The following is a 26,309-nucleotide window of genomic DNA, read 5'->3' as shown; positions in this document are numbered from 1 at the left end:
TTGCTCACAGGCACTCTTTCTCTCAGCACAGTAGAGCTGGAAGATTTTAAAGAAGTCCTTGTGGAGCTAATGATTTTAAATCAAAGGAAATCTCTTGCACTTATATGTATATGGACAATTCTTACCTATATCGTAGACCCCTTGAGAAATTCTGAGGTTGTTTGGGTGAGGAAGGACAATTCGAAGAAAGGATGGGTGCTTGAAGAAACTTTTGGCATTTCATTCATCCATCATTTTCAAGAGCTTCAGTGATGGATCTGAAATGCATCATGCAAGAACTGATGATTTGGACACCCTTATTATAGTTCTTATTGTTTGCATTACCTTTGCACTCAAAAATCACAACAGACAACATGAAATACTGTGAGTAACACAGAACAAAGAGAAGTTTCCTTCCTGGACCATTTCCTATCTAAATGTAATCAAAAACATCACATAGAGCCGGAAAAAGGAAGGACTACAAGTGCATAACATGACCACCCTAGCCAGGCAGTAGATCATGAAATGAGGGGCAGAAATAGATTCATCTGACCCACTAAAGACATCTAGTCACTCCAGGCTCCCCTTACAGTTAATGGAGATACAGTCAATACACTCACGGTGGTCCAAGTGAATGTTTCTTGTCCTAAAACAAACATCTAAAGCAGCTCAGAACTGTCTTAGAAGTACGTACTTCTCTCCACTGATGCTAAAGAGAGCCTGTGGCAGATGTTGCATACTGTAGATGTCTCCAGTGAGAGGGGATGATGCCTCTTCCCTGTGTTTCACCATCATCAGTTTTTTGTAAGCCTTGCAACAGACGAATAAATCAGGTAGGGAGCAGTTTACAGGAAACTTGTCTTACATGATCAGTGAGAGAGAAAGGCAACATGTTGATTGTTTGGCATTTGAGCACTGAAGATCTGACATATTCGCACACCATTAAGGGAAGCCACCATCTCAGTCATTCAGGAGAGATGACAGAGAGTGGGGGAGAGCAGCCTTGAAAACGTGGATAATGATTTGGGACAGTAACACCATCTCTTCTCCTGCCAGGTGCCCCTTCTGTGTTCATCACCGCGTGGACTGTTGTCAGGATTTACCTTTATGACCGTGGGTAAGCCTATGGACTGCGTTCTCATTCCTTTCTTTTTTAACTGATGTATCTTCAGGGAAGGCCAAGGAAAGCCCTTCAGTTTGAGAAACCCAGTCATCTGCTGCAGCTTCCCTCCTGACCTAACCCCAGGAGTGGTTAGAGCATAGCCAAGGCATTCCCCTACCTCCAAGGCCTGGGAAATGCTCCCCGGCCTCCCTGAAGACATGTTCTTATGTCTTAGACGAATCACTTGACCTCTTTGTTTCCCAGTCTGATTGTCAGGATATTTGCAGAGGATTAGTGAACAGACCCTGGCTAAAATCATGAGTGGGCTCTGGGCTCTTAGGAAAGATGGTGTTTGGATTATGGAGTATTAGGAGGATGTGTCAAATATATTAACCAAAATTAACCTGCATTGATGTTACTGGAGTTACCTTGTGTATTGATTTGGTTAAATGAGCTTCACCAAAATGATCTCACACTCCTGGAAGAACAAGTCAGAAGTCGAAAAGGTGGGGTTTGGTTCTTGCACTCATATATTCATTAGCACAAGCAGCATATACTCCGGTACATGTGACAGGAGTATAACCTCATGCTGGCAGAGCTCTCCTTCTCCCCATCCCGGTTACATCTGGATGGGTCTTGGGAATGTCCTGGTGAACAGATTCCTACTGACCTTTCCACCTTGCTGAGCATGAGCAAGGCGACTGCCAGAAACTTGAGTGTCATTAGCACTACTGTCACCTCGCTAGCATGGATTTCATTTTACACTACCCACTTGGGCTGGTGGATGCCAATCCTGATGCCACTGCAGCAACATATTTCATTTTCTCTCGCTGCACTGTTAATATCTTCATTGCAGCCTTATTTGGACAGGAGAATAGAAAACAGACCTCTCTGGGCAGACTCATTGTTCTGGGAAAGTTAAATAAAGGTCACGTGCTACCATTACGGTTGGTGGCCTTTCCTATGAGTCCTTAGTTTGTTGTTGGATTTGGGGAGGTGCTTTATAGCTTGTAGCGCACAGTAAAACTGATGATCTTCTCTAATTAAAGAGCTCTTATAAAGATGTCTGTGATTGCAGGGAAATCACTGGATGGCCCAGATGGTCCCACTTGGTCCTGTGGTCCTACATAGCAAAGATACCAGCTGAGCAGCTGCTCCATGCTCCAAGCTGTGCTTTGCATCCTGCAGAAATGACCCTGTGTAGGCTAGTGCAGCAGAAACTGAATAAGCACTCCTTAGCTCTCCCACAAAAAATACTAAAACTCTTTTTTCTTCTTCCCCAAACATATCTTTGGAACTGTTCTTCATCTTTAACCTAACAGCTGCCTTTGATACTTTATATCAGAAGCAGCTAAAATGCAGCTAACTAAATAGGGCAGATTTTAGAGGAACCCAAGGATATATGCAAGTAAATAGGATCTGATCCTCCAATCGTCCCTCATGCTTTCACTTAAGCAGTCAACCTAAAGTAATTTGAAAGGTGTTTATGAGAAAACACTCTGGAGAATTACAGAATCAGGTGCTCATTATGTGCTCACTGTGCATGCCCTTCCTTCTTGCATCTACAGCATATGGTTAACTCCATTTTCTCCCTTGCGTTCTCTCTCTCCAAATGTGTCCTGGCTTGTCCTTATTTCAGGGAGAGAAGCAGCTCAGCTTTCACATTGTGTTTTTGATGTATAGTCATGCTAACACATTTCCTGAGCGCTACTGACTTCTTTTATGGTTTCACTCTTTCTGCATAAGACTGACCTTATTTACTCCGTTAACAAATAGCCTCTGTAATGAGATAGACATCAGTATTTAACCACTCTGGCTGCCAGAGTTTTAGTATATATTGGTATATATTTCCACGCAGCTTCAGCAAGTCATATGAAAAATTCAGACTTTCCTTGCATTTCCCTAGGGCTTTAAAGCTTTTTTTGTGCAAAGTAAATCAGGGTGTGAATTTACAGGATATGCTAATACCTAATGTAGATTTTTTTTTTTTTTTTTTGCATACTAAAATTGACTACATAGAGAAATTACAGTAAATTAATCCAGATTAAATAAAAGCCTAATTATGTAGCATTAGTTAAATTGCAGTATGCCCCTATTTAAACATTCAAACTCCAAATTAAAGTGACCTTTATTCAGACTGCTTGAATTCATTTTGAAAATGAAGCACACTAGATATAATTAGGACCACTTTAATTCTAAATGAAAAGGTAGCATACACCTGACTAAATATAAACATCTGTATCTGAGCAGTTCATTCTGGTCTCCATTTATAGCTAGTAGAGATCTAGTCAGTGTAGCCTACGGAGTGTAATTCTTTTCGTCCTAAAGTTGAAGCCTAAAATCAACCAGTATTTGCACTGTCAGAATTTAGAGTTAGATGAGATGAATCCAGTGCAAACTGTCTACAACAGGTTCCATTAATCTATTTCAAACATGAATGCAGATCGATTTTCATGAATGTTTTCCTAAAAATGAGCCTTCAATCACCTGATAGCTGTGAGGTCTACAGAGAAATATTGCAAGTAATTGTCATAGTTTTCACTTTATTCCTATTCTGTCATTCACATGTTGGTTTTAAAATGTGTTTCCAAATTACCTAGGTGAGTGCGGTGGTTTGCAGACTACCACACGCTGATCATTTCTCTGTGGAAGATGCATTCCTCATTTTTTGAATAACCAGTAGTCCACTGTACACTGTCTCTCAAAGAGGTGATGACCCTACCTCAGTTGAAGTCCTTTGGGCTATGGGCGAATCATGAAGCTCTCTTGTACTATTTCTTAGGTTTTATGAAAGTGTCTTCTGTTTAATTTCACTTTAATTTGAACCACGAGACTCACTTTTAGTCTTATCCATTTCCAAACTCAGCCAATCTTCCACTAGTCTGAAATTTCAGATTTTCTCCAGTGATGTCTGAGTGAGTCTGATGCAGGTGTCACATGGAGAAGCCCAATTTACTCATTCCAAATTCCACATTAACCCTTGATGTGCTCAGACCTTCGTGCGAATACCTCGGACACCGCATTATTGTTCAGCTCCTCTGTAGCCAAGGAAAAGCACATGTCCTTATGGAGAATGGTAGCTTTTGGAGACAACACACTCCAGAAAAGGTCATTGTGACTCCAATGAATTCAGTCTTTGAATAAAAGAAATCACCTCGTATATAAAATAACAGATAACTTACCGGCCTGATCACAAAGTATCTTTCTGGCCACTTCCTCTATGACTGAAAGGTTGAGAAATATGTTGCTAGAATTTGTCTGCTGGATAGCAGCTCCTGTTGAAATTTCTAATAAGCCCATGTGAGATTTTCCAGAATTCTGTTTACACTGGCAAATATCTTTTAAATGAGCCAAGTATTGTTCTGAAGTCAGCCTTTTATATGAACAAGTGCTAAAATAGACATCTAAAAGCATGAAAATAAATATTTGAGAGGAAGGAATGATGGATCATTATTTCAGTCGTAGATATATGAAATACATACAGTTTAGTCTGCTTCATCACCCTTTGTGATTAGTGAAGAGAAATAGATGCTTTGGGAGTTTGAATCATTTTCTCACCTACATTCTGATTTTAGGATGAAATAAATCAAACCTTGGACCTTATGAACTCATTTGACTAGATCTATAGCTCAGAGGTAGCTAGCTAAATTTAATCCGATGGCATCAGGCTTTCCATCCTCTTCTTCAGAAGGGCGTGTTTTCTTCTGATGCTCTCTGTGCTTAACAAAATCCCCATCCATGATCATGGATAGTATCGGCGGCCCCACAAATCTAGGATTTGATAACATTTCCTTGCAGCAGACCTCAGTGTAGGACAAAGTGAATCTCTGTCCTCCCACGCATTCACCCTGACATTATCATCTTCTGGCCAATGCTACTGCCCGAAGTGCCAGTCACATCTGAGGAGGAAAGAGGTCATAACATTATAGCTGGGTACTGATCCTCACAGCTACTGCAAAGCAAGTCTTTGGCCCTTCCCAATTCACACACATCAGCTTTAGTCCTCTTCACATAACCTAGCAGACCTATCTTTTGCAATTAGGGAAAAATAAGTACCTGAGAAGATTATATAGCTGTTTGCTTGCTTTACTTGATATTTTAAGTCTTTTTTTTCTTTTTAGGTGCTGGGAGGAAATAATGGACTCCCCATTCTGGTGGATCATTAAAACTCCTATTTTGGTGTCTATTTTGGTAAAGTATCAGTACATTCTGCTGGCTGAAAAGCCATCTTTAAGACTAAGTGGGGAGGGAGGTGGGGCTTGAGAAGTGTTCTGTAAAAGCCGCCTGCAGACACAGAAAAAGTCCTCGGAAAATATGTTGACAGATATACTGAATTGAATACTGAAGATCTGTCTCAATTTGAGGAAGCTCACCCTCTGAATAAACATCTTTATCTTTAAGCACTGTTGATGGAAAGAGTTTGAGTTATTGAGCAACTGAGGTGGAACTAATTTCATTTAACTCTGGACACCTTCAGCTCAGCTAGTCACCCTGGGCACTCTGGTGCGGTAGCCATGGGCGTGTGTAGCCAGTGGAGATGTAGGAACGTGATTATGATTCCAGGAAAGGCTCATATTCTCTAATGAACCAATGGATGTCTAAATTAGAACAGATGAATTGTGCAGTGAATGTTTTTGTTTCTCTGAGCTGACCATATGGAGAGCCCAAGGTGACTTGTTCAGTTGTAGATGTCAACACTGCAAAGGAATAGGGGCCAAGTCCTACTTTGAATTTGTACCTGGCTAAGAAAAAGGTTAGATTTGTTCCCCCAGATGTTTGCCTCTTGTTATAGAACCCAATACACAGTTGGATTCCAGCTGTTTGTTTTAGAAGTAAGTTCTTGAGAGGCTTGGCTAGTCGCAAGAGAAATCAACAGAAGTATTTGGTTCACTTCCCTAAAGATGATGAGTTCTGGCCACAGGAACCATGACACTTCCAAGGAACTCAAAATACTTCCACCCTTGTTGAATATTACATAGTTCCTCCGCCAGGTATTGAGCCCCAAACATGAAATCACATGAACTTGAGTTAAATTTAGCTTTGAGTTTTCTCAAATCAAAGGAAGTATATGTGGGAGGGAAGAAAAATGAAAATAACAGAAATAAAACCAAATATATCTCTCTTAAACTGAAATATTTTCATATACATACACTCCACCTACATTATGCCTTTTGCAAGAAGACCTTTGCTGTAGCATTTCTTATACAGGCATCCCAAAATGAAACATTTTGAATAATTACTTCTAACTTTATTCACCTTACTGAAAAGATTAATATATCTAGATTACACATCTCAAAATACATACATCATCATCGAGAGCTATAGATAGCATTTTCCTGAGATAACCTTTTGGTAAAGGAATACACCCTGTTCTCCTAGGATCAACGAGTCTGTGTTTTCTTCTGCCCAATAAATCATTTCCAAACAGAATCTACCTAGCAATATCTGACTTTCCTTCTGCAGATATTATATGAATCTGTCACAAAGGAAGGACATGATAAGAGCTATCAGATGCATAGCAGGTTTCTGCAAGGAGGAGCATAACATTTATCTCTGTGTCCACTGGAATAAAGCATAGACTTCAACTGAAGCAAGACATATGTAGCTTAAACATTAGAAAAATGTTTCTGACCTAAATATACTTAAGCACGGTGAAGAGATCAAGAGTCTTTGATCCTATTCTAGGCTGAGAAATAAACTAGACAACTTCTCCACTTGCCTGACAGGCATATCTTCTATCATGCAGGTGCTGAGGCCTTACTAAGCTTGTAATCCCACTCCATCTGACTCACCGCTGCCCTCTTTCTTTATGTGCCCAATGTTTGCTCTTCACGGCTATGAGCTGATATGGTATTTAACACATAGCAGGAGCCTGGGAAGCAGCTCAGATCTTACCTTCAGTTTTACAGCCTGTCTGCTACCAATGCTGATTAAACCCACTGATCCAGACAATTCTGTTCTGAACTGATAAATTTTACTTGCCACCAAGTTAGATGCAAACCATTTTTATAAGTAAGTAAATATGAACAGAAACTAAAATAAATGATATGGGATGGATAAAGAACAATAATTACATCCTAATCAAGAAATGCAATTAATTTGCAGTCACTCATAGCCTTTGAGCAAAGAATGAATGTCTAAATGAGAAATATGCCTCAGTCTAGTTCATTCACCTGTTGTTCAGATAAATGTAGGAATTGCTGGAGGAAAGTTTACAATCTGTTTTTAAAGGAAATCAGATTAGCTTGTTAACACAATCCCTTCCAGCCTTTCAATGTCTAAAAATCAGAATCATTTGTGCATCCACTGTCCATGAAAAGATAAAAAAAAGGTCAGGTGCCAAGCTAAACTAAGTCCACAGAAGTCTGTCATCACTTTTCTGCTGCACATATTTTATGAATAACAGCCTAGTTCAGTGGATAGGCCTTTAAAAGCAAATAAATTTGCATTCAACTCATGCTATCTACTATGTGCCATTAAGAAATTAATTCCCATCCCTATCTCTACACTTTTGCTACAAAATAAGTTTAACATTGCCTATGTATTTTAGTAGAGCACTTTGAGGGCTTTTTTTCAGTGAAAAGCACCATCTGAAAATTAGGTATTAGCTAGATTCCTCTGGACTAACCTGGTCTAATCTAATCTAGTAGGAGAGAAAGTTTTCCACTGTGTCATTATATCCCAAGGTCTCCAGCTTGTCTCTAGAGGACGTGCCCAATAGCGTCCAGTAGGGCCTGCTTGAGTAGATACTGCTTTGTGTTTTGGTTTGGTTTCTTTGGCTCACTGCCTCAGTCTTGACATGCTCAGCAGCAGATCGCATGTCACCGTCTCCCGAGAGCTTTGACGTCCGTCGCTCCGCTCACTCCCAAGGCTCTTTTCCCACCCTGTCGTCGGCACGCCCCCGCGCAGCAGGACGTCGTGCATAGCTGTGGTCTATGGGTTTGACATCATCATACTTGGGATGTATGACACAAAGTCCCAAGCAGGCTGATGTCAGGCCCAAGCTGGCTGCCATCCTGTGTCGGTTTACTCTGTGCTCACAGAGTGGGGGTCTCTGCTCATGGCTTTTTAACAACGGCTTGCTCCATGGCAAAAATATTGCAGTGAAAGGAAGCCCCTCTAACAATCAGCTCTTTTCCCTGGAGAAAAATACTGCGGGAGAATAATTTTTCTTTTTTCTCTCTGTCTCCTTTCTCCCCATCCCGACAGGTGAACTTCATTCTCTTCATTTGCATTATCCGTATCCTAGTCCAGAAGTTGCATTCCCCTGATGTCGGGCACAATGAAACCAGCCAGTATTTGTAAGTCCTAGACTTTTTCAATCATATTCTATGACTTTGGGAAGCCTGTTTGGTTGGGCTGTTAGTTGGACCAAGGACTATTTCATCTGTCTGTATCTGACTGATCAGAATCACGTATTTTTTAATTGATTAAAGACGACCGGAAATCAGGAAATGGGACATCTGCAAAAATGGCTGGGCATGCCTTATGTCAGTTTGAACAGACAGGCAAGAAGGCTTTCTCCTGGGATTAGCAACGAAGAAGTGAGAGCAACAGCAATGATCATGAAAAATGAAAAGGGCTTTTCATTTGTAGATTCAATATTTATTGGATTCTGAAGCCAGAGATATTCTGATGGGGAACAAAGAGCAGCCATCTACAGCAAATTTCCCTTAGCATAAAGAAGACCCTTGAACTAGATTAGATGAATCCATCCCAAAATGTACTCATTTCTCTGTTGAGAAGTAGCTCAGAAGGCTCAGAAGCTTTGCTTAGCGTAAAACTTTTATTCCAGGGATATAAGGGTGACCTTAATGAGGCTATTTATAATGAACAGCATGCAGGCGAGATGAGCATCTGTCTCAGTGGCCAAGACTGGTCTCAGATCCAGCATTTTCAGTGTGCAAAAAATTTGTCTGCACCCATGGATTTATTCTGCCTTCAATGCAAATAAAATAAAAGTTCAGGCTTCAGCTCATTTTTGCTTCTCATCACTGTCCTGACTCAGTATTTCAAATATCCTGGATATTTATTAAAAGTATTCCTAGAAAAGAACTGAAATGGAAGGAGAATCCATTGTCTACCTACTTACTGCTCATAAAATATTCTTAGTGTTTGGAGGGAGCTGTACACCTTGAAGGATCTGAACTTAGTTTGTGCTTCTGCAAGATGGAAGAATTAATGTCAATATGGTCCTTAAACATTGACTAACCACACCACTGAGTCTCTCTCTCTAGCGATGGTAAATTTGCCCTTAGGTATTCTCAAGTTTATGATGGGAAATTCCAGTATTTGACCTTAACTTCTCCCTGCAGCAGCTAAAACCAATTACTCTTTTTCCGTCATCACTAACAAGCTGACGTTATTATTCCCTGTGCTTTCTATCACATCCCTTTATGCATTTGCAGTTGGGCATTGTCTCTTCCTAGCCCAAGGATGGTGACAGCTTTGGCCAGGTACATAGATTAAATCAGCATATTGAAATATGTTCTCGTACTAAGCAGTGCTGTCAGAGGACTGCATGCCAGTCTTGAGCAATTGCCTCCCATTCATCTCCCTAGAAGTGCTGCTGGCATGCACAGGAAGGGTTGTGCCCTGATTACCTCTGAGGTCGTGCTGAGCTTTGTGTTTAGGGCTGCTTTTCTTTGCATTTTCCAGGAAAATGGAAATCTCTTTTTGCCTTGTAAACAAACCTAGCTTGGCAGGGCAGTAGCACTGACTTCCTCGCTCTGGCCTGCTAAGCAGGAGCCATTTCTGAGGTACAAGTGATCTTGACAATGTCTCCAGTTTCTCGCCATCCTCCTCCCTCTGGAAAGGCATCTCAGATGGCTCTAGGTGCCTATACTTGGGCAAATGAATACTCCCGTCCTCCCTGCTGTTTAACCTTGGAGTCATTACTCTTTCCATTTCCTTCAGAGTCTGAGATGAAACATCCATTATCACTCAGTGCTTCTAATTCAAGTGCATTGTTAGACTTGACAGATGAGATATCTGAGATGAGATCCCACTCTCAGATTATGACCCATAAATTTAGGTGTCTAAACGTGAGCCGAGAGTCTAAACTGCATTATAGTCACTTGAGATCTAGGGCTTGATTGAGGTGCCTACACATAGGCCATGTGAGATGTCTTAGCACATTTGAGATACTGGCCTGGACCTGGCGTGTAGGACACAGGGCCTGTGAGAGCCTTGTAGCCTTATACAGTGGCAGCTGGCCTTCAGCCAGGCTCCCCTAGGGCATCTGAAAGGCTCCGCTGGATGCATTGACTGCAGCGGGACTGTGGACACCACACTCACCTGTACAATTAATGTTAAATGGAGGCTGGAGATTACTCAGTCTGAAGGCCGGATTCCACCCGGGGGAGCAGTGTGGTCCTGAGTTTTTAATATTTTGACACCTCACTGCAGAGGCATTTGGAGTCCAGACCCTTTTACGAATGTTTTTGGGTATGCAGTCTGCAATTTTAGGTACCAGATTCCTTTTACATATCACACCCTTGGCACATGAAATGCTGCTGCTAGCTTCAGGGGTTTGGCCTGGATGACCCAAGAGGTATTACCAAAAACTGTTGCTAATAATATGTGTGGGTTCCTCCTGCCAAATCTGGGATAGATATATTTTAATCTAACAACATCAGGGATCTCATTTACATATCTCCCTCCTTTTCTCTTCTGTTTCTTTCTTCCTTACATTGTTTATTTTTAAAAAATAACATGTTGACATGTTGACAGTATTGTTCAATTCCAACCGGTTTCAGTTTAGCTGCAGGCTGGAAATTCAGGTGTGCTGCTGACTCACTCATTAAAGCTACAAACACTGAGCTGGGCTTTAATGTATTGGAAATTGTGAAAGCATGTCTCCTGAAATAGTTTTCTGGAAATGACAGAGACTCGCACAAGAATGGGACAGCAATACTTCAGGCAAATAGGAGAAGAAAACACCTTGTTTTCTGTAATAGAAATCTTGAGCAAAATTCATCTCATCCTATTCTGTACATGTTCATAGATCAATATTATCATCAGGGCTTTCTGGACACCCTTCCTTTATGTGTACAGGAGTACAGCTAGCGTAAGGTTCACTCTTATCCACTCCCAAGGAGAGGAGTAGGTTTAGTGCAGACTAATAGAGGTGCATTTTCCCTAAATTACCTGTCACCATAGATCTGTCAGAGAGGGTAGATCTAAGAAGCACACCTTGTGCTAGGGGTGGAAGCTAATGAGATTTTTGAGAACCCCTGGCTTCTAGCAGGCAGAATTAACCAGATTTGGCCAACCTCCCAGGCAGTTCTGCCGCCTACACAGTCAGACTTTAGTCTGCTGGAAGAAAGTCCACCATGCTTGAGGAAGATAATTTTTGATACTGTTCCTCATTGCAGGGTTTTGGGGTGTCATGCCATAGGGACTGTGCCTTGAAGCCAACATGAGATATGAAACATAATTCAGTATTCTGGGGGAGCTCAGTGTCGGGAGCAAGCGACTGATTTGGTGCGTTGTGCAAATAGGAGGATGAGGCAATGGAGGCTTGCCGTTGTCTGCAGTGATACAATAGAATTTTCTAATCAGTCGAAGGCTGTAAATGGCATCTGTATGAATATGTTACACAAAGGTAGCATTGCACCAAACTCCTTCAGGTTGGCTTGTTCCTGAAAGACTGGGGAGGAGAGGTCCTTGCAAAGCCAGTATTGGTGCTCACTGAATTGTGATCTGCTTAGAAAGTGATTTACTTTCTTATATGTCAGCAGCTGGGGGAAAGCAGGGCTGGATCTCCTGGATGTCTGGATCATACTGGCCAGAGCAGCTTCTGACAGCGAGGAACGTGGTACTCTGATCAATCACTCATGACAGTGGCTGTCCTTGCTCCCCTGGAGACAGGACATCCCCTGGCAGAGCAAGACGTCCAGGAGGACTCAAGTTTTGCATGCACTCACTACGAGAGACATGCCTGCTAATGAGAGATGCAGTGTGAAAGGCAAATTTTTGGGAAGTTTCTCAGCTTCCTAAAGGTATTGGTTTTGTCTGGAATAGATTGCAGCCAGCTGCTTTCCAGTCGTGCTGTCATTCAGGTTTTCCTCAGGGAACCACAGCCTCTAACCAATGCCTTAATGACAGAATGTCTTTGGGCCAGGCCCAGGGAAGGCTGGAAAGGTCTGCTGGGGGAGATGGAGATGAGTATCATCTGCATAAAACTGGCACATCAGCCTTCCCAGCAGGCTTACACAGATAGCAAATAAATGAAGATGGCCTGGCAGGACTGAACCTGATGGGACTTGGGAGGTGAAGGGTTTGCAGGTGGAAGAACAAGTACTTCTGACGTTCCAGCCTTAGCTTCAATTCTTCCAGAAGCCTCTGGGAGAGGGAGACATACGAGGATGTGGGTGACCAAGGGATCCAGAACCCCATGAGACATCCTTAAGTCCTTTATTTCATTTTATTCTGGTCAGCTAGATCTTAGTAATGATTAGATTTAATAAATTATAATCTCCTCCTAATTAGACCTCTGATTACCCTGCCTGGTGCCGTTTAAGCATTAATATTGTTCATCCCCCTCCTTTGGAGACATTCACTGTGCGATAGCCTGTCATTATTCTGAGCTAAACATACCATTTCTCTCCTCGAAGCTGTAATTTTCAGAAATCCCAAGCAAACAAAGACAGTGCTAGATGATGATTTAGTTTGTAGAGGTGAAAAAAGATCTCCAGCGGGAGGGGAAGAAGAGAGGAAGGGGGAAAGAAATACCTCCATTGAAGGTACTGGGAATAAAGATGTCACATTTTATGTTGTCAGCACATCTGAAACAACCAGCTATCTGCAGTCTGCAGGCCAAGGAGAAATAATATAGGGCTGATCGTTATGCCTCCGCTGAAGGCACACATATTTCTTTGAGGGCTGTTAACAAAGAGGGAACTAAGCCTGTGAAAATCCTCCCAGCACAGTCCTTGGTTAGTGGCACAAGCTGACTGTGGCCACTTGAGAATCTGGCTCCACTTTCATCACATCACAGTCCAGGTCTTCGGAGGGATCCTTGGCAGCTTAGGCTGTGAGGAGCTGATCTCAATTCCACCCCCAAACATCCCCAAGCCCTCCTGGCTTGGGCAGCCTCCTGTCACTGTCTTGTACTAGGCAGCTATTAAAGGCCAGATGTTCCCAGGACCTCAGTGCAAGTGCTCACATCTCCTAAAGGGAAACAAAGGCACTTACTTTGCATGATACAGGCTACACGGTTGTGCTCTATCTGACCAGGTACTTGCCAAATACGTAGCACAGCAAGCTCAAGTTTCAGGGTTGCACAAAGCTCAGCTGCAGGTTTTCCCATCAGCTTGTCCTTTAGCTCCTCTTCCTTCCTTCCTTCCTTTTATGGCTTATGTTTTTCTTTCCAACAGGAGACTGGCCAAGTCCACCTTGCTGCTGATCCCTCTCTTTGGCATTCACTACATCATGTTTGCTTTCTTTCCTGACAATTTCAAAGCAGAAGTTAAGCTTGTCTTTGAGCTCGTGGTTGGGTCATTCCAGGTAAGCCATCCTTTGTGCCACCAAGTAGTCACCAGTCTGTTGGCACGGAGAAATGTAGCAAGAATGACAAGGGGAATAAGCAAACATGTGAGCTGGGGTTTTCCTGGACATACCCAATAGCGCTCTTATACCTTTGGGGAAAAAGCTATTCACTCCAGTGTGGCAGGGATGGGAGATTATTTTATATTTTGCCCCCTGGAATTCCAGTGTGGAGATTCCCACTCCTCCTTTTAGGCACCTGAAAAGAAAATATACCTCTATGAGCTAGTCCCCCTAGGGCTTTCAATATTTAAGAGAGGAAAACCAGCACCTCAGTTCAGTTGATCTATCATTTACATTGTAAGATGAGATAAATCACCTTTGGGCAGAGTGTCTCTCTGTCCACTAAAGGGAGCCTGGAGCATCTTTGACCAGGTGACTTGCACCCGCTATGTTTTCTGTTTGTTACAAGTCAAGTCCTGCCTTTAGATCCTGTCCAAGCAGTATTCCAGTTCATTGGTGAAGGTGGCAGGTTTACTCTAAGGATAGAAAATGGTGTTGTCCTCTGCATTAATCTTGCGGGAGCCATGACAGAGTCTGCTTTTTAGACCCTCCCACACACTTCACTTCAGTCAGTTCCAGTGCTGGGTTACTAACCTTGGCCCTGGTGTTGCATGAAAAGAAGCACTTATTTATGCATTTCATACTGCTGCATCCAGCCATTAGTCAGCTCTAGCCACTTAAATGTTCTCACAGTTTGCAGGCAGGATCTGTGTGTTACCGTGTGTCCATATAATGTCAGTTGTACACTTTGTTTAGTGGTGAATGAATTAATTAACATCCATGTTTACATCACTGTCACTTTGAATCTGACATCACTCAGATGACATAAGTGGACCTACTCAGAGCTGTTGTTTCAAGCAGACCTCTCTGAATTGCCTTATGCTCACTGCTTCTCTTTAATGTTCACAACTGTAAGGACTAGAGACAAGTTTTATTTTACCCTTTCAGTGAAAGCTGAGATTCTGGAAAATGAGATGTCACCATAGATGAGACATGAAAGGAACAGTTTAAGTCCTAACCTACACTGAAGGATATTCTGGCCTTGATGGTGCACTACTTAGCAGGGTTAGATCTCTCCATGCCAACAGCATGCAGGAAATCTGGGTCTAGTATCCCATCCAGTTCCCTTTCATGCCCCAGTCTGAACGACCAAGTACCTCACTTAGAGCTGAGATGACTGTGGATGGCTTTAGACACCAGTCTGGAGCAAGCTTTGAATTTGCACCCATGCATCTGCTGTAATATACCTTAACCAATCTTCCCCTGCTCCTTTTATAGGGAAAATACAGTCATGGGGCCTCTTAGGGGCATCTCAGCAGGTCCCTGGCCACATGCCCTTTACCCAAGGTTGCAGTCAGGTCTGGGTTGTGATATCAGGGGATGTAACCTATGAGTTGCTAAGAGCCTGTTCTTTCCCCCAGGGATTTGTGGTGGCTGTCCTGTACTGTTTCCTCAATGGGGAGGTAAGATCTACACGGCTGTTGGGTTCATGTTTGCAGCTAAGGCAGAGTGAATGCTCGTGGAGGGAGGATTGGGGAGTGTCCTGTTCCTGACGTTACCACACAGGAGGAAAGCTTCCAAGTGAAATAACTCCGGAAAAAACAACTCAACTGTTTGCTTGGCAGTTTCCAACACATTTAATAAATATAGTAGGACTTGCTTGCACACTTTAGTATTGGTACTGCTGAGTCCTTCCTTTCTTCATGAGATAGAAAACATCAGCAGAATTCCCATAACCTTGCATAAATCCTCATTGGAAGAGAGCACCTGCAGCAAGGAAGGATAAAACCCATCCTCTAAGCCCTACGCATGCTCAGTATCTCAATGAATCCTCCACCTCATCCTTTTAAAACCTAAAGAATTTTGCCTTTAGCATTAAGGCCCAGAATCAGGCCCATTGCCAAGATGGAGGCTTGTTAGTGCAGTGATACATTTTTCTACCATGCCCAGCAGATATTCAGTAGAGACTCGTTAAACCAGTATCTCAAAGGCTACCGAGTAGGTGCGAGTGGGTAACAGTATAGAGCTGCTGTCAGCTGGAGCGCATTCAGTTCAATAAACTGAGCACAGACAAGAAAGGAGAAGCTGTGATCTGGGTTTTTGTTCCAGCTTCCTGGGGACAGGAGGAATGTGCAGAATCACCATTTGCTCTCTTATGGCTCTGATGCTGCTTTCAGCCATGCCGAGGCCATGTGTACATCACGCAGTGGAATAGAGGGCATATAATAACTCACATCCAGCAGAGACCTTTGTCAGTGGGCTTGCAGGGAGCAGGGCAGTACCATGCAAACTTATCCATGGTCTGAAACCCAAAGACGCCTTGACATGACTCGTTAGCCACAGACCAGTGCCATATGAACTTGCTTCTGGCTCATGGGCATTGGTCTTGCCTTTCCCACATTTCCAGTCCTGGGGTTAGCATCAGTGGAGTTGTACTCTTCCTGTGCTTGCTGAACAGAGACCCTCAAACACAGCTGTATGTAATTCGTACTATTATTTAAAACTTTGTGCTGGAAGCCTATGTGAGGGGACAGGAACTGTGGCCAAATGTGTTCAAGGAGCTGAATCTGAACAATGTAAACCAGTTGATGTATGTGAACGCCCTGAGCAGGAGCAAGGAGCCTCTATCAAAAAAGCACATCTGTACCGATGGCTTTACAAACAACATATAGTTAAATCATTGGTATTCGGATGAAAACAGGGCAGTGAAAAAAAGCATAAAGGAGGTCTGCATTGAAGTTTAGTAGTCCAACACCTTTGTTGTGTCAGATAAGCAATTCACTGTGCTTTCCTTTCTGCAGAAGCTGATGGACTTCTGCTCTGGTAATTTACGGTCTGGAGTGTCACATCTCTTCTATGTGGCTAAAAGCTCTTTCCAGATTATGTCAATTGAATGACCTTTGTGAAATAATTCCTTAAAATATAAGGTGAATCTCAGAGTCCCATTCGACACCTTCTTCCTGCTCCAAGAAAGCACCCTTGATTGCTCAGGGAATTGCATTCAGAGAGTCACCCTGGCCACCTTAACAGCCAAAGCCAAGCAGCAGCAGTTTGACCCCTTAGTAAGTGGGTCTTCCATTGCTGCTCATACAATCTAGTTAGAGTGACAGGAAACATTTCCCTCTGCTAACTTGCTTGTCTTTCCACGGCTTAGGTCCAAGCTGAGCTCAAGCGAAAGTGGCGGAGGTGGCATCTGGAACGGTTCCTGGGCTCAGATATGAAGTATCATCACCCTTCCTTGGGCAGCAACGGCACCAACTTCAGCACCCAGATCTCCATGCTGACCAAGTGCTCACCAAAGACACGCCGGTGCTCTGGCTTCCAGGCTGAATTCTCTCTGGTGTGATGGGGAGAGACTCTCTGAGCACTGAACATCTGAGAGAGAAACAGGGAGAGGGAGAAGGAGCCCCAGGCATCAGTGATATGATGACAAACCCTTGTGAAATGAAATGCTCCACATGAGCCAACAGAGGACACAGAACTGGAAAAGCCACTGGCATCCAGAACAAGATCAGACAAGACAAGAGGCAGAGAAACTTTTCTTCTCCCTCTTTTCAGACCTTTCACTCTAAGTTGATGCCCTCGGGGGTTGATAACTATGAGTAAAGGTCCAAGTCACTTGAGGAGAGCCTGGGAGGACATGTTGTGTCATAAATAATGAAGTAAGGAGGGCAGAGGGAGCCTGAGACCTTGGTGGCTTTACCGGAACCAGCGTCTCTGAAACAGATAAATTGCACTTTTTAAAAATGAGCCAGTCAAAGAGAGAGGGAAGCAAGAAGGGGAAAAAATGCCAAATGTATGAATGTGCCAAAAATCCAGTTGATAAGGGATAGTGATAAGGCACCGAAGATAGAGTTGGGGCAGCAGGGAGAAGGAACAGAAAAAACAAGCAGCAAGGGGAGAGGCCAGCACATGGCCCCTGTCCCTGCATTTTACATTTGCGAAGAAGAAGCTACAGCACCAGGAAGGCCCCTCAGAGGATATCCCCACATTGGAGTGTCTTCTGCTAATTGCCTGCCGTCCATCCCATCCTCATTAGCAAAAGCTTTCCAAGCGCCTTGGGTGTTCCTCTTGAAAAGCAGCTTGCTGAGAAGGAACAGTGTGAATGCCCTTCTCTGCACTATGTTCATGGCATCAGATTTTGTTTGGTTGGTTTCGATGAACAGGAAACTCTCAATTTGCATGTATAAAATCCAGGTACGGATGGCCAAAAGCAGAGCACAGCTGTGTTTTTCATTTTGTTTAAGTTTGCCTATAGATCTTGGTGCACTACCGCACCCAGGATCATTAGGGATCGGGGAAAACAACTGGTCAGTAATTTGTTTGCACTTGCTTAACTCACACTGCCAGGAAAGGGCGATATAGAACCCTGTAATCCTTAATTGAATCAGACCCACCATAAGGAGCCACTCTCCAGATGAAAAAATTAGCTTCACAGCAGCAAGCAAAATTGCTTTCATCCAAACAAGGTTGGCTCAGCACGTAACTGGCACTCCAGGAGTCAGGAAGGAGTGAAGGAGCTATTAAATTGATTTCTGCTTCAGCTTTTTCAAGGAGCTTTCCTCCTATGATGAAGGCACTGTTAAATCTTTAAACTGTGCTTGTTCATCTTGCCTCTTTTCTAAAGGCCTATTAATTTCCATATTGGAGCAATCCCTATTTGAAGAATGTACATAGATGCTGTTAAGAACAAGGGAATCTTTCTTTTTCTTTTCTTTTCTTGGCAGAGGGGGGAAAGAGTGGGGTGAAGCTCAATTCTGTTCACAAGAGCCGGGCTGGCAGCTGGGGAGACCAAAGTTGCCTGTTCACAGCTCTGCATGGGCAACTCATGCTTAGAGACCCTGCTTTTGACACAATCTCTGCAATCCCAAACCCAGGCGGAAGACACAACGCCAGGATGATCGTGATTGTTTTTGTATGTGTGTCCTGCCCAATTGGCTTGAATGGGGTTACACCAGTTTTTCACCAAAGAGTGTGAAATCACTGCCCAGCCTAAGTATACACTTAATAATCATGCTGCTGTCATCCTATTATAACGTACAGGAGCAGTGTCATCATGACAGAAAGTCTGGATTGTCAAAGTAATCTGTGCACATGGAAAGGAAGCTGGACTCTTCTTTCAGGGTTCAGCACCAAGATGTCTTCTTTCAAAATGAAGGGTAGCTCATTGAAGGAAATATCTTTAACTTGGTGGGTTTGGGTTTTGTTCTTCGGTGGGGGGGTTTTTTTCTGTTTGTTTGTTTGTTTGCTTGTTTTAAGCATCTGTGTTTCTCCACCAACAAACCACACAGAGCCCAGGAGAGCTGCAAATCTGGGCATCCAGTTTCTTTCTTGGTTCTGGGGGCTGTTGTACCAAGCCGTGGAGTTACACTTGCTACTATCTGAGCTGCACATTGCCGAAGTATTTGTCCACATGTATGGATTGAGGGCTGAAGACAGAAAGGACACACTCTGGAGATACTCTGACACAACTGCAGTGAGGGGTAGACGTGCACTCATCAGTTTTCAGTGAGCTAGTTCAGATCCTGTCACAGTGTAGCCACGGCTACGCAGGCTGCACCTGCAAAACCTAAGAGGATAGGTAGGCAGTCATGCAGGTAGTCACGCTGAGCTCCATGCTCCTGGAGTTATATTACTGACTGGTCCCCAAGCAGGCCAGGTGCAAGCCATCCTATGTTACACCGAAACCATATTATTAACAGTTAGAATCCAACAGTGACATGTCATGAGATCTTCAAAATACCCTCTTAGCAGCTCTCTAATTCCCACAATCCAGAGAAACCATGAAGATGCTTAAAATCCCCCCACGTTGCTTGTACAGAAGCCCTTATGTCCTGATACCCCCCCACCCCACCCCAAACAAGGTCTACATCTAGATCGCAGTGAGGTTCTCAGAGGCAAGGACCCCTCTCTGTTTTCAGTGCTGGTGCTGCTCTGGTGGACACTTTCAGAACTGTATTAGGACTCACACAGAAGGTAATATGGAGAAGTCCCACCAACCCCACTAGTTCTTCTCCCATGCATGGTTCAGAGGAGGGCTTTGACCCAACTCTGCAGTTCCCCAAGTGAATGGCTAGCTGCTAGGAAGTCCAAAAGATGTAAGGGAAAGGGTTCTCAGCTTCCAATTTGTTCCACCTAGTATAACAAGCTTCCTTTTACTGGTTTAGAGTTTGGGAGCAACGTCAGTCTGGGAAAAGTTTGAGCCATCAGACTGCAGTCATTCATCTTCTTCATCTGTTGTGGTACCTATTTATACACAGCTAATGTGGTGGGCTGCAGGAAGGCACCGCCAAACCCTGTTAATGTCTTCACTGAGGCACCTGGGATGTGAATTCAAATCCCGGGTCCCAGACCCAGGAATTTGAGCACAGGGGAATTTGAAGGAAGCCAAGAAAGAATTTGAGCACAGAGCTGTTGAGCGTAAGTGAAAAGGATCATTAGCTGTCTCCTTTTGAAAGATGTGAGGGAAACCCTTCCCATCTATTTTTGGGAGCCTTACTGCAGGAGAAGGTTCATGCCTGTGAAACCCAAGTAGAATGAGCTACCTTGTGCATTTTAACTTTGAGGTTCTTCAGCATCCATTTCACCTCCCTGGCCTTATAACTCCATTTGCAGGAGGACCTGCTGCTTTATATTTACAGCTTCTCTTTAGTTTCAGCCTTGTGCTAACCTGTGCCAGCATCAGACATATGCCAAAAGCAGCATGAGTAGGCTTGCCTTTAAGAGATGTGACCAGGAAAAATTAGGCGGCTTATTTGCCCGTGCCACAAGGCTTTATGCAGCCCCTGATCTGCACCGCAAGGCTATTCTGCCTGGGACCCTGAAGGTAGGATGTGACCTAAACTGGGGGTCGCCCTTCAAAACTGCTAACTGCATTAACGTGCCAGGAACATGGCCTTCAGGCAACCTACTTCCAATTACTTCATCACTGAACATCCAGCTGTGTTGCCATTACACGGTCAAGGGTGTTTCAGGGATGAGCTGAATGTGCTGAGTATACCTGCTGTGACAGACATGGCAATATTCTTGATGCAGGCAGTGGAAAGCTGCCAGCCCAGTCGTATTTCAGGAGAACAGAGGAGTCAGGGATAAAAGTCAGAGCTTTTCACTCCAGGGTTATGAGCAATCAAGTGACTGAAAGGTGTTTCACTGCCTGCTCTGGGATTTGGATCAGGCCCTCATTTGAGTGACTCACCACAGGAATTTGGCCTGATAACTTGGCCTCCTTCTGAGTGTGTCCTTTATCCAGCCCCGCAATAAAATAGAGTTCAAAGACCTCGCTGCAGCTGCAAACCACCACCTGAACTGCATTGTCACAAACCAATGCAGAACACATGATCCAGTGCTGAGAACTACTGCTATTTCTCGTGAAGCACAAATCTGTCCTCTCTCAACTCCAGTGTACAATAGGGGTGAGTCCCGTGAATTCAACTGAGTTACTTTGGTGCAAAATAAGATAAGAAGCATACTTGGATGTGTTAAGCTTTTAAATATATTTGAGGATCATGAATTTGGGCTCCAAAACTCTTTACAGAAATCAGGCCAAATTCTGATCCCAGTTGCACCAATCACTTCACTACAGTGCCTCCTGATTTACACCAGCATGGAACTGGAATTTGACTTTTTGTAAGAATTCCTTCATCTTCAGCCTGGAACAGTTTATTTCCTGTTTATACCAGTGAGAGCTCAGATTCACTTCTGTTGATTAATCACTCTAGATTTCAGTGATTAAACTATTAAGGAATAATTATTAAGTAGGGAACAATCAAAACACAAAAGTTAAATTATTTTCTCCATATCCAGAGGTACCTGGTTCAATGCCATCATTAGACTGCAAGTATTTCTACTCAGCTGTGACCTACATGGCTTTGTGGCCCCCTCATAAGCAGTAAGAAATGAGAATATGGCCATATTTAGGGTTTAAAGAGGAGCTGTAAAGAAATGGTAGGCTGTGGCAGAATTTCAGGCCATTAACCATATCTGCTTTTTAAAAAGAGCACCATTCTGCAGCAGTATCGTTACTGCAATTTTGGGAAGAAAAAGGGAGCCCAGAAAAGCACAGGAGACCAAACATCTGATATTTCTTTCTTCTTCTTTTTTTTTTTTTTTTTTTTTTTTTTTTTTTTTGTCTAGGAAACAGTTATATTTTTCACAAAGAAGGTATTATTGGAGAAAACTGTTTTTTTATATTAATTAGTCAGTCAATTTACTTCCATCTCCATATCCCACCTTGTTCCAGTTCAGCTCAGATGCGATGAGGCAGTGTGGTGTATGTGTCACACAGCTATGCGAGGAAGGGATTAACACCAAATCTCTGCTCCAATCTCGTGGAAATACTTTGAGAGAGAGAGATGTACCTGCTGACTAATAAAAGACTGCCTATTAGTGTTTTAAAAAGCAAAATGAAATTGCAAATAAAGCTCAGGGATGACTTTTGCTTGGCTCCATTGCGGGGATGAAATGGTTTTGGTGGGATGACTCTGTCTCCAGTCTCTTCTTCTACCACCACCACAGTGTGCTCCGGGCATTTTCGATCCTCCGCAGCCTCCGAGCAGAAGCTGTGCAGGAGAAGCCCAAATCAATGGTGGAGTGGGAGTGATGTGTTTAAACAAGGAAGAAAAATGGGTTTCCACAGGAGATAAGAAAGCCTTTTCAGACTAGAAGGGAGTTTGGCAAACTTGGAAGTGCCAACACTTGCCGTTGGGCAGCTCATTTTATTCTATCTGCACAAGCTCTTGTTAGCACCTGCTAATTAATGGCCCATGGAAACGCATGTGGTAGCACAAGCAATGAGACTGAAAAGCAGTATTTCTCCTCTGGAGGTTGACTCTAACTCTAACACAGCAGCCTGTGTAAAACATGCCCTCTCTCCGCTGTGTCCCACACTCTGTCTTCCGGTAGCACATTTAGGTTCCCGACAGGAGCGTTGGCACAGCCCACATACAGCCCTGTGCCTCCTCCCAGGGCTTCTCTGCACCAGCTGTGAATGTGCCAAGTTCCCGGAGACGAGGATTGCAGTCCTGGACTCCCTGACTCGCAATGCAGCTTTGCACTTTTCCTACACCAATGCGCATGGCAGCAAGGGCCATAACGCTTCCTGGCTCTGGAAGGCCCTCGAAGGGCAGGAGGCCAAGCTCTTGGCCTCATATGTACTAGTATCAATCTGGAATGACTCTGCTGATATCATTCTGGAGCTAAACCACTGTAATAGGGAAAAGAATTAAATCTCAGACTGGTACTCAGAGTCAGACTTCCCAAAATCCAGAAGGGGATAGGTTTCAATCCATTTTCTTTCAGCCAGTCAACTCTTCACCCCATCACCAAACCCGGTATTTACATACCAGTCTGATGAGGTATAATTACAATGACTGATCTTGTTATAACCCATAGAGATCTGTACGACTATAAGCTATGGCTTTTAGAAATTTAGAGTTTCCTGGGCCAACAGACTGTCACTTCCAGCTCCTATCATCTGAAAGACCTAGCTCCTTATTTGCTTGCACCCCATTGTCCTATGTAGTGAAGAGCCCTAACTTTAAAACCCATGTTATTACTGTCATACTGTGAAATGACAGGGAAGAAAACAAACATTGGGACTGGAAACTCCACAAACAGATCTCTAAGGGAAATAATCCCCATTTGGGTTCTGAGGGCCAGGCCTTTAGGACATGTAAATTGGCATCAGCAGAGTGCTAGTGATTTACACCTGCTGAGCTCAGACCCCAGTTTTGTGGATATTGTAAAACTGTACATAGAGGAAATCGAAATAGCACATTAAAAAAAATACATTTTTGATACTCTGTGGATGCTAAATCTAAGTTCAAAAAGGCACTTTTGAATTCAAGAGTATATTTTTCAGACCCTGTGTTTCAAACACAGATCAAGCTGTTCTTGTTCAGTAGCTGGTGCCAACTGACTCTTTTTTCTCACTCAGACTGTAAGCACCTCTGCTCTGCCCTCCTGTAAATAAGTTTTGACTACAAAGAGTGATGAAAACCGGCTGTGAACAGTGAATCGCTGTTAAGCCACCTCTCTATGGACTTTTATGTACCTAGGTGCTTGTGATGTATTCTTCATGCCGGCCTGCTTGCTCGGCACAGGTGAAATCTCCACCTTGTTTCATGGCCTTTTGCCCTGTTATTTATTTTGTTCTGACTCTGTAAATATGCAAGGAATTGGCTATTTCTTTTCCTTTGTATTTGGTTCATCTCCTTGCTTCAGAGGAAGTTCTTCTCTGTGGTTGACGCTGCTGAAAACAAGCAATAAAACCAATGTGAAGACATTGTGTCTTAGGTGTTCTACCTGATATTTTTAATTATTTATTCTCAATCCTGAAGAAGACACAAACAGAGACAGTGGAGGAGGAAAAGGCAGAAAGGAGGTTGCGAGCTGGTAAGGAGATTGCCTACAGTTGCATAGCAATACTTCGCACAGCTAGCCACATAGACCAAATCACTCTCAAAATGGGAGAACTTCTTCATGAATCTCCATGCCAATATAAGAATCAGTAGCAATCCCAGCAAAAGTGATGTCCAAAGCCACCATAATGAAGGCAACACCACTGCTTGTGCTGTGTGGCTGGATGCAATGTCCTTTGGAGGAAATAATCATGCAATTACAAAGACATTATGGTCTTTCTGCCAAGATTGAGAGCTATTAAATGAAGGTAAACCACAAAAAGTCTAGCCCACACATCCAGTTTCTAGAAGAAGCTACCATTCAAGATATCTCTCCACCTCCTTCCTTTCACCCTTTCCTTCCTTACCCTGCAGAGGTGTGTGCAACTCTGGTCCTTTCAACAGCAGTAGTCCCTCAGCCAGCTGGGTCTGTAGCAGCCAAAAGAATCCCTGTATTTGTAGGTACGTGCTCCCATGCATGCACATATCCATCTGTTGATTGTTAGAAATTTAGGGCTAGATTACAGCTAGATATTGCAATACTGTCTTGCAACGTTGCAGCATTCAGAAAGCAACCAGATTCATCCCCTCAGAGACAAAGCAAAAATAAGGCCTGTCTTCTATATCATAGAATGTAGCAGTTCCTAACCAGCCTCCAAGACCGTGTAAACTCAAAGATACGTTAAAAACAACTTTATTCTCATTCTGTATCAAACACACTCAGCCTGGCAATTTTCTGGGCCACATGGTAGGATAACCTGTTTTCAGCTTTCCAAGACCATAGGTGGGGGGGTCTGCTTCACCCACAGAAATCTCACACCACTGTGTGAAATTGCAATGCTTTATCCATGATGAGGGAGCTGCAATCCGGTGTGCTCTGGAACACCTGGCATACCATGACCAAGAGCATCTTATAGTACAGGCAGAGAAGTCATGGATATTGAGTCAGCGTCAAGCAGCATCTTTAGAGTGTGAGAACTTCTTCTCTCCCACCATCATTAAGTTCAGGATGAGCTAACTTATGCTTCCTGGCAAAGCAAATTAGTCATCAGGTTGTTCCTTCTCTGTTGTTCCAGGTTAAGGCAGTGGTTTGACTCTGGACTTGTCACAACCTTATGATACCACAGTGCTCATGGTATGAACAAATTCCATAATCTGTGCATCATGGGTACCTCCTGCATCAGCTCTTTTAACTATACACACAAGACCCATCAACCTCAGTGCTGCGGAGTGCTGCATTTCAGCACATCATCGCTATACTCACACATGCAAACCCACAATAGATCTGACTGTAAAAATAATTATCCGAGTGGATAATTAACAACTTCCAGATGTAAAGCTAAGCACAACAGCTGGGTCTGGGTTAAGCATCCTGCAACGTTTACTTCTTTAGTTTGCCTTTGGGACATAGTTGGAGGTTACGTGAGGTTTCTAAATGTGCTGTTTACCCACTCCAAAAGGAATGCCTTGATTTTCAGAAAGGCAGAGTTCGCAGGGAGTGTTGAATGTGTACAGGGAGTGTTGAATGAGTACAGATCTGACCACTTAACTCCCTTCACATGCACTCTAGGTTCAGAATAGCTCCTTCCTTGGAAAGAAATGGACGGGTCTTTTTACAGGGATTTCGTGAATGCCTCCAAATGCACATTAGTTGATTCCAATTCATTAGCAGGCCATTTAAATTAATATTTCTTGTAGGCACACAATTACCCAACAGGGCTAATGAGACTTTAACTCCCTTCCTTTCCACTGCCCCTTCATGGAGCTCGTGGTGCCGCAGAGCCCTAGTTTGTCTCTGCCTCCTCAACACACTATGTGTGCCAAGCACTGGCACCTGGTACGCTAGTCCCTGGAGCAGAGGGCACATTGAAGTAATGCTCAGCCTACGAGAACCATGTGCTCATCCTCAGCAGCTTTCCAACCCTGCCAGGTCACCAGATACCTCCTGAACCTCATGTGGTGACCTTAACTTTGCAGCTTCCTCTCCAGCTTTCCAGTGATGCTGCACCTGCCCCTGCACCATGTACATATTTCATCCTTGCTGTGTGCCCACTTCATTTAGAGCTGTCTTTACAGGTAATTATTGCTCAAAACAAATCATGGGTCTTCCTCTCTGTTGGAAAAGTGCGTAGCATGCAACATCAAGTGAACAATAATTATTCTTATAAGAGACACGTTATTTAATGCACATAAATATTTAGCAGTGAAAATAAATTGCGGTGAGAGATCAGTGAGCCTTTTTCTACTACATGGGGCCAGATCCACAGCTCATCCCCTTT

At 43.4% G+C, this 26,309-nt stretch overlaps 1 protein-coding gene across 3 annotated transcripts in view; it reads left to right on the top strand.

Moving 5' to 3' along the window:
- VIPR1 (vasoactive intestinal peptide receptor 1) overlaps window positions 1-22,069 on the top strand; it is a 122,321-nt gene extending 100,252 nt beyond the window's left edge. For all 3 annotated transcript variants that reach the window (XM_064505675.1, XM_026096319.2, XM_064505674.1), the window contains 6 exons: window positions 1,036-1,096; window positions 5,203-5,272; window positions 8,291-8,382; window positions 13,462-13,591; window positions 15,055-15,096; window positions 16,788-22,069. In XM_064505675.1, the coding sequence (XP_064361745.1) occupies window positions 1,036-1,096; window positions 5,203-5,272; window positions 8,291-8,382; window positions 13,462-13,591; window positions 15,055-15,096; window positions 16,788-16,979 (587 nt within the window). In that variant the 3' untranslated portion in view covers window positions 16,980-22,069. The remainder of the gene's footprint in view (window positions 1-1,035; window positions 1,097-5,202; window positions 5,273-8,290; window positions 8,383-13,461; window positions 13,592-15,054; window positions 15,097-16,787) is intronic.
- The last annotated feature ends 4,240 nt before the right edge of the window (window positions 22,070-26,309 follow it).

Source organism: Dromaius novaehollandiae, chromosome 2 (assembly GCF_036370855.1).
Source record: "Dromaius novaehollandiae isolate bDroNov1 chromosome 2, bDroNov1.hap1, whole genome shotgun sequence".
Taxonomy (NCBI): Eukaryota; Metazoa; Chordata; class Aves; order Casuariiformes; family Dromaiidae; genus Dromaius; species Dromaius novaehollandiae.
The sequence above is the reverse complement of the archived record's forward strand: the minus strand, read 5'-3'. Positions and strand labels throughout refer to the sequence as shown.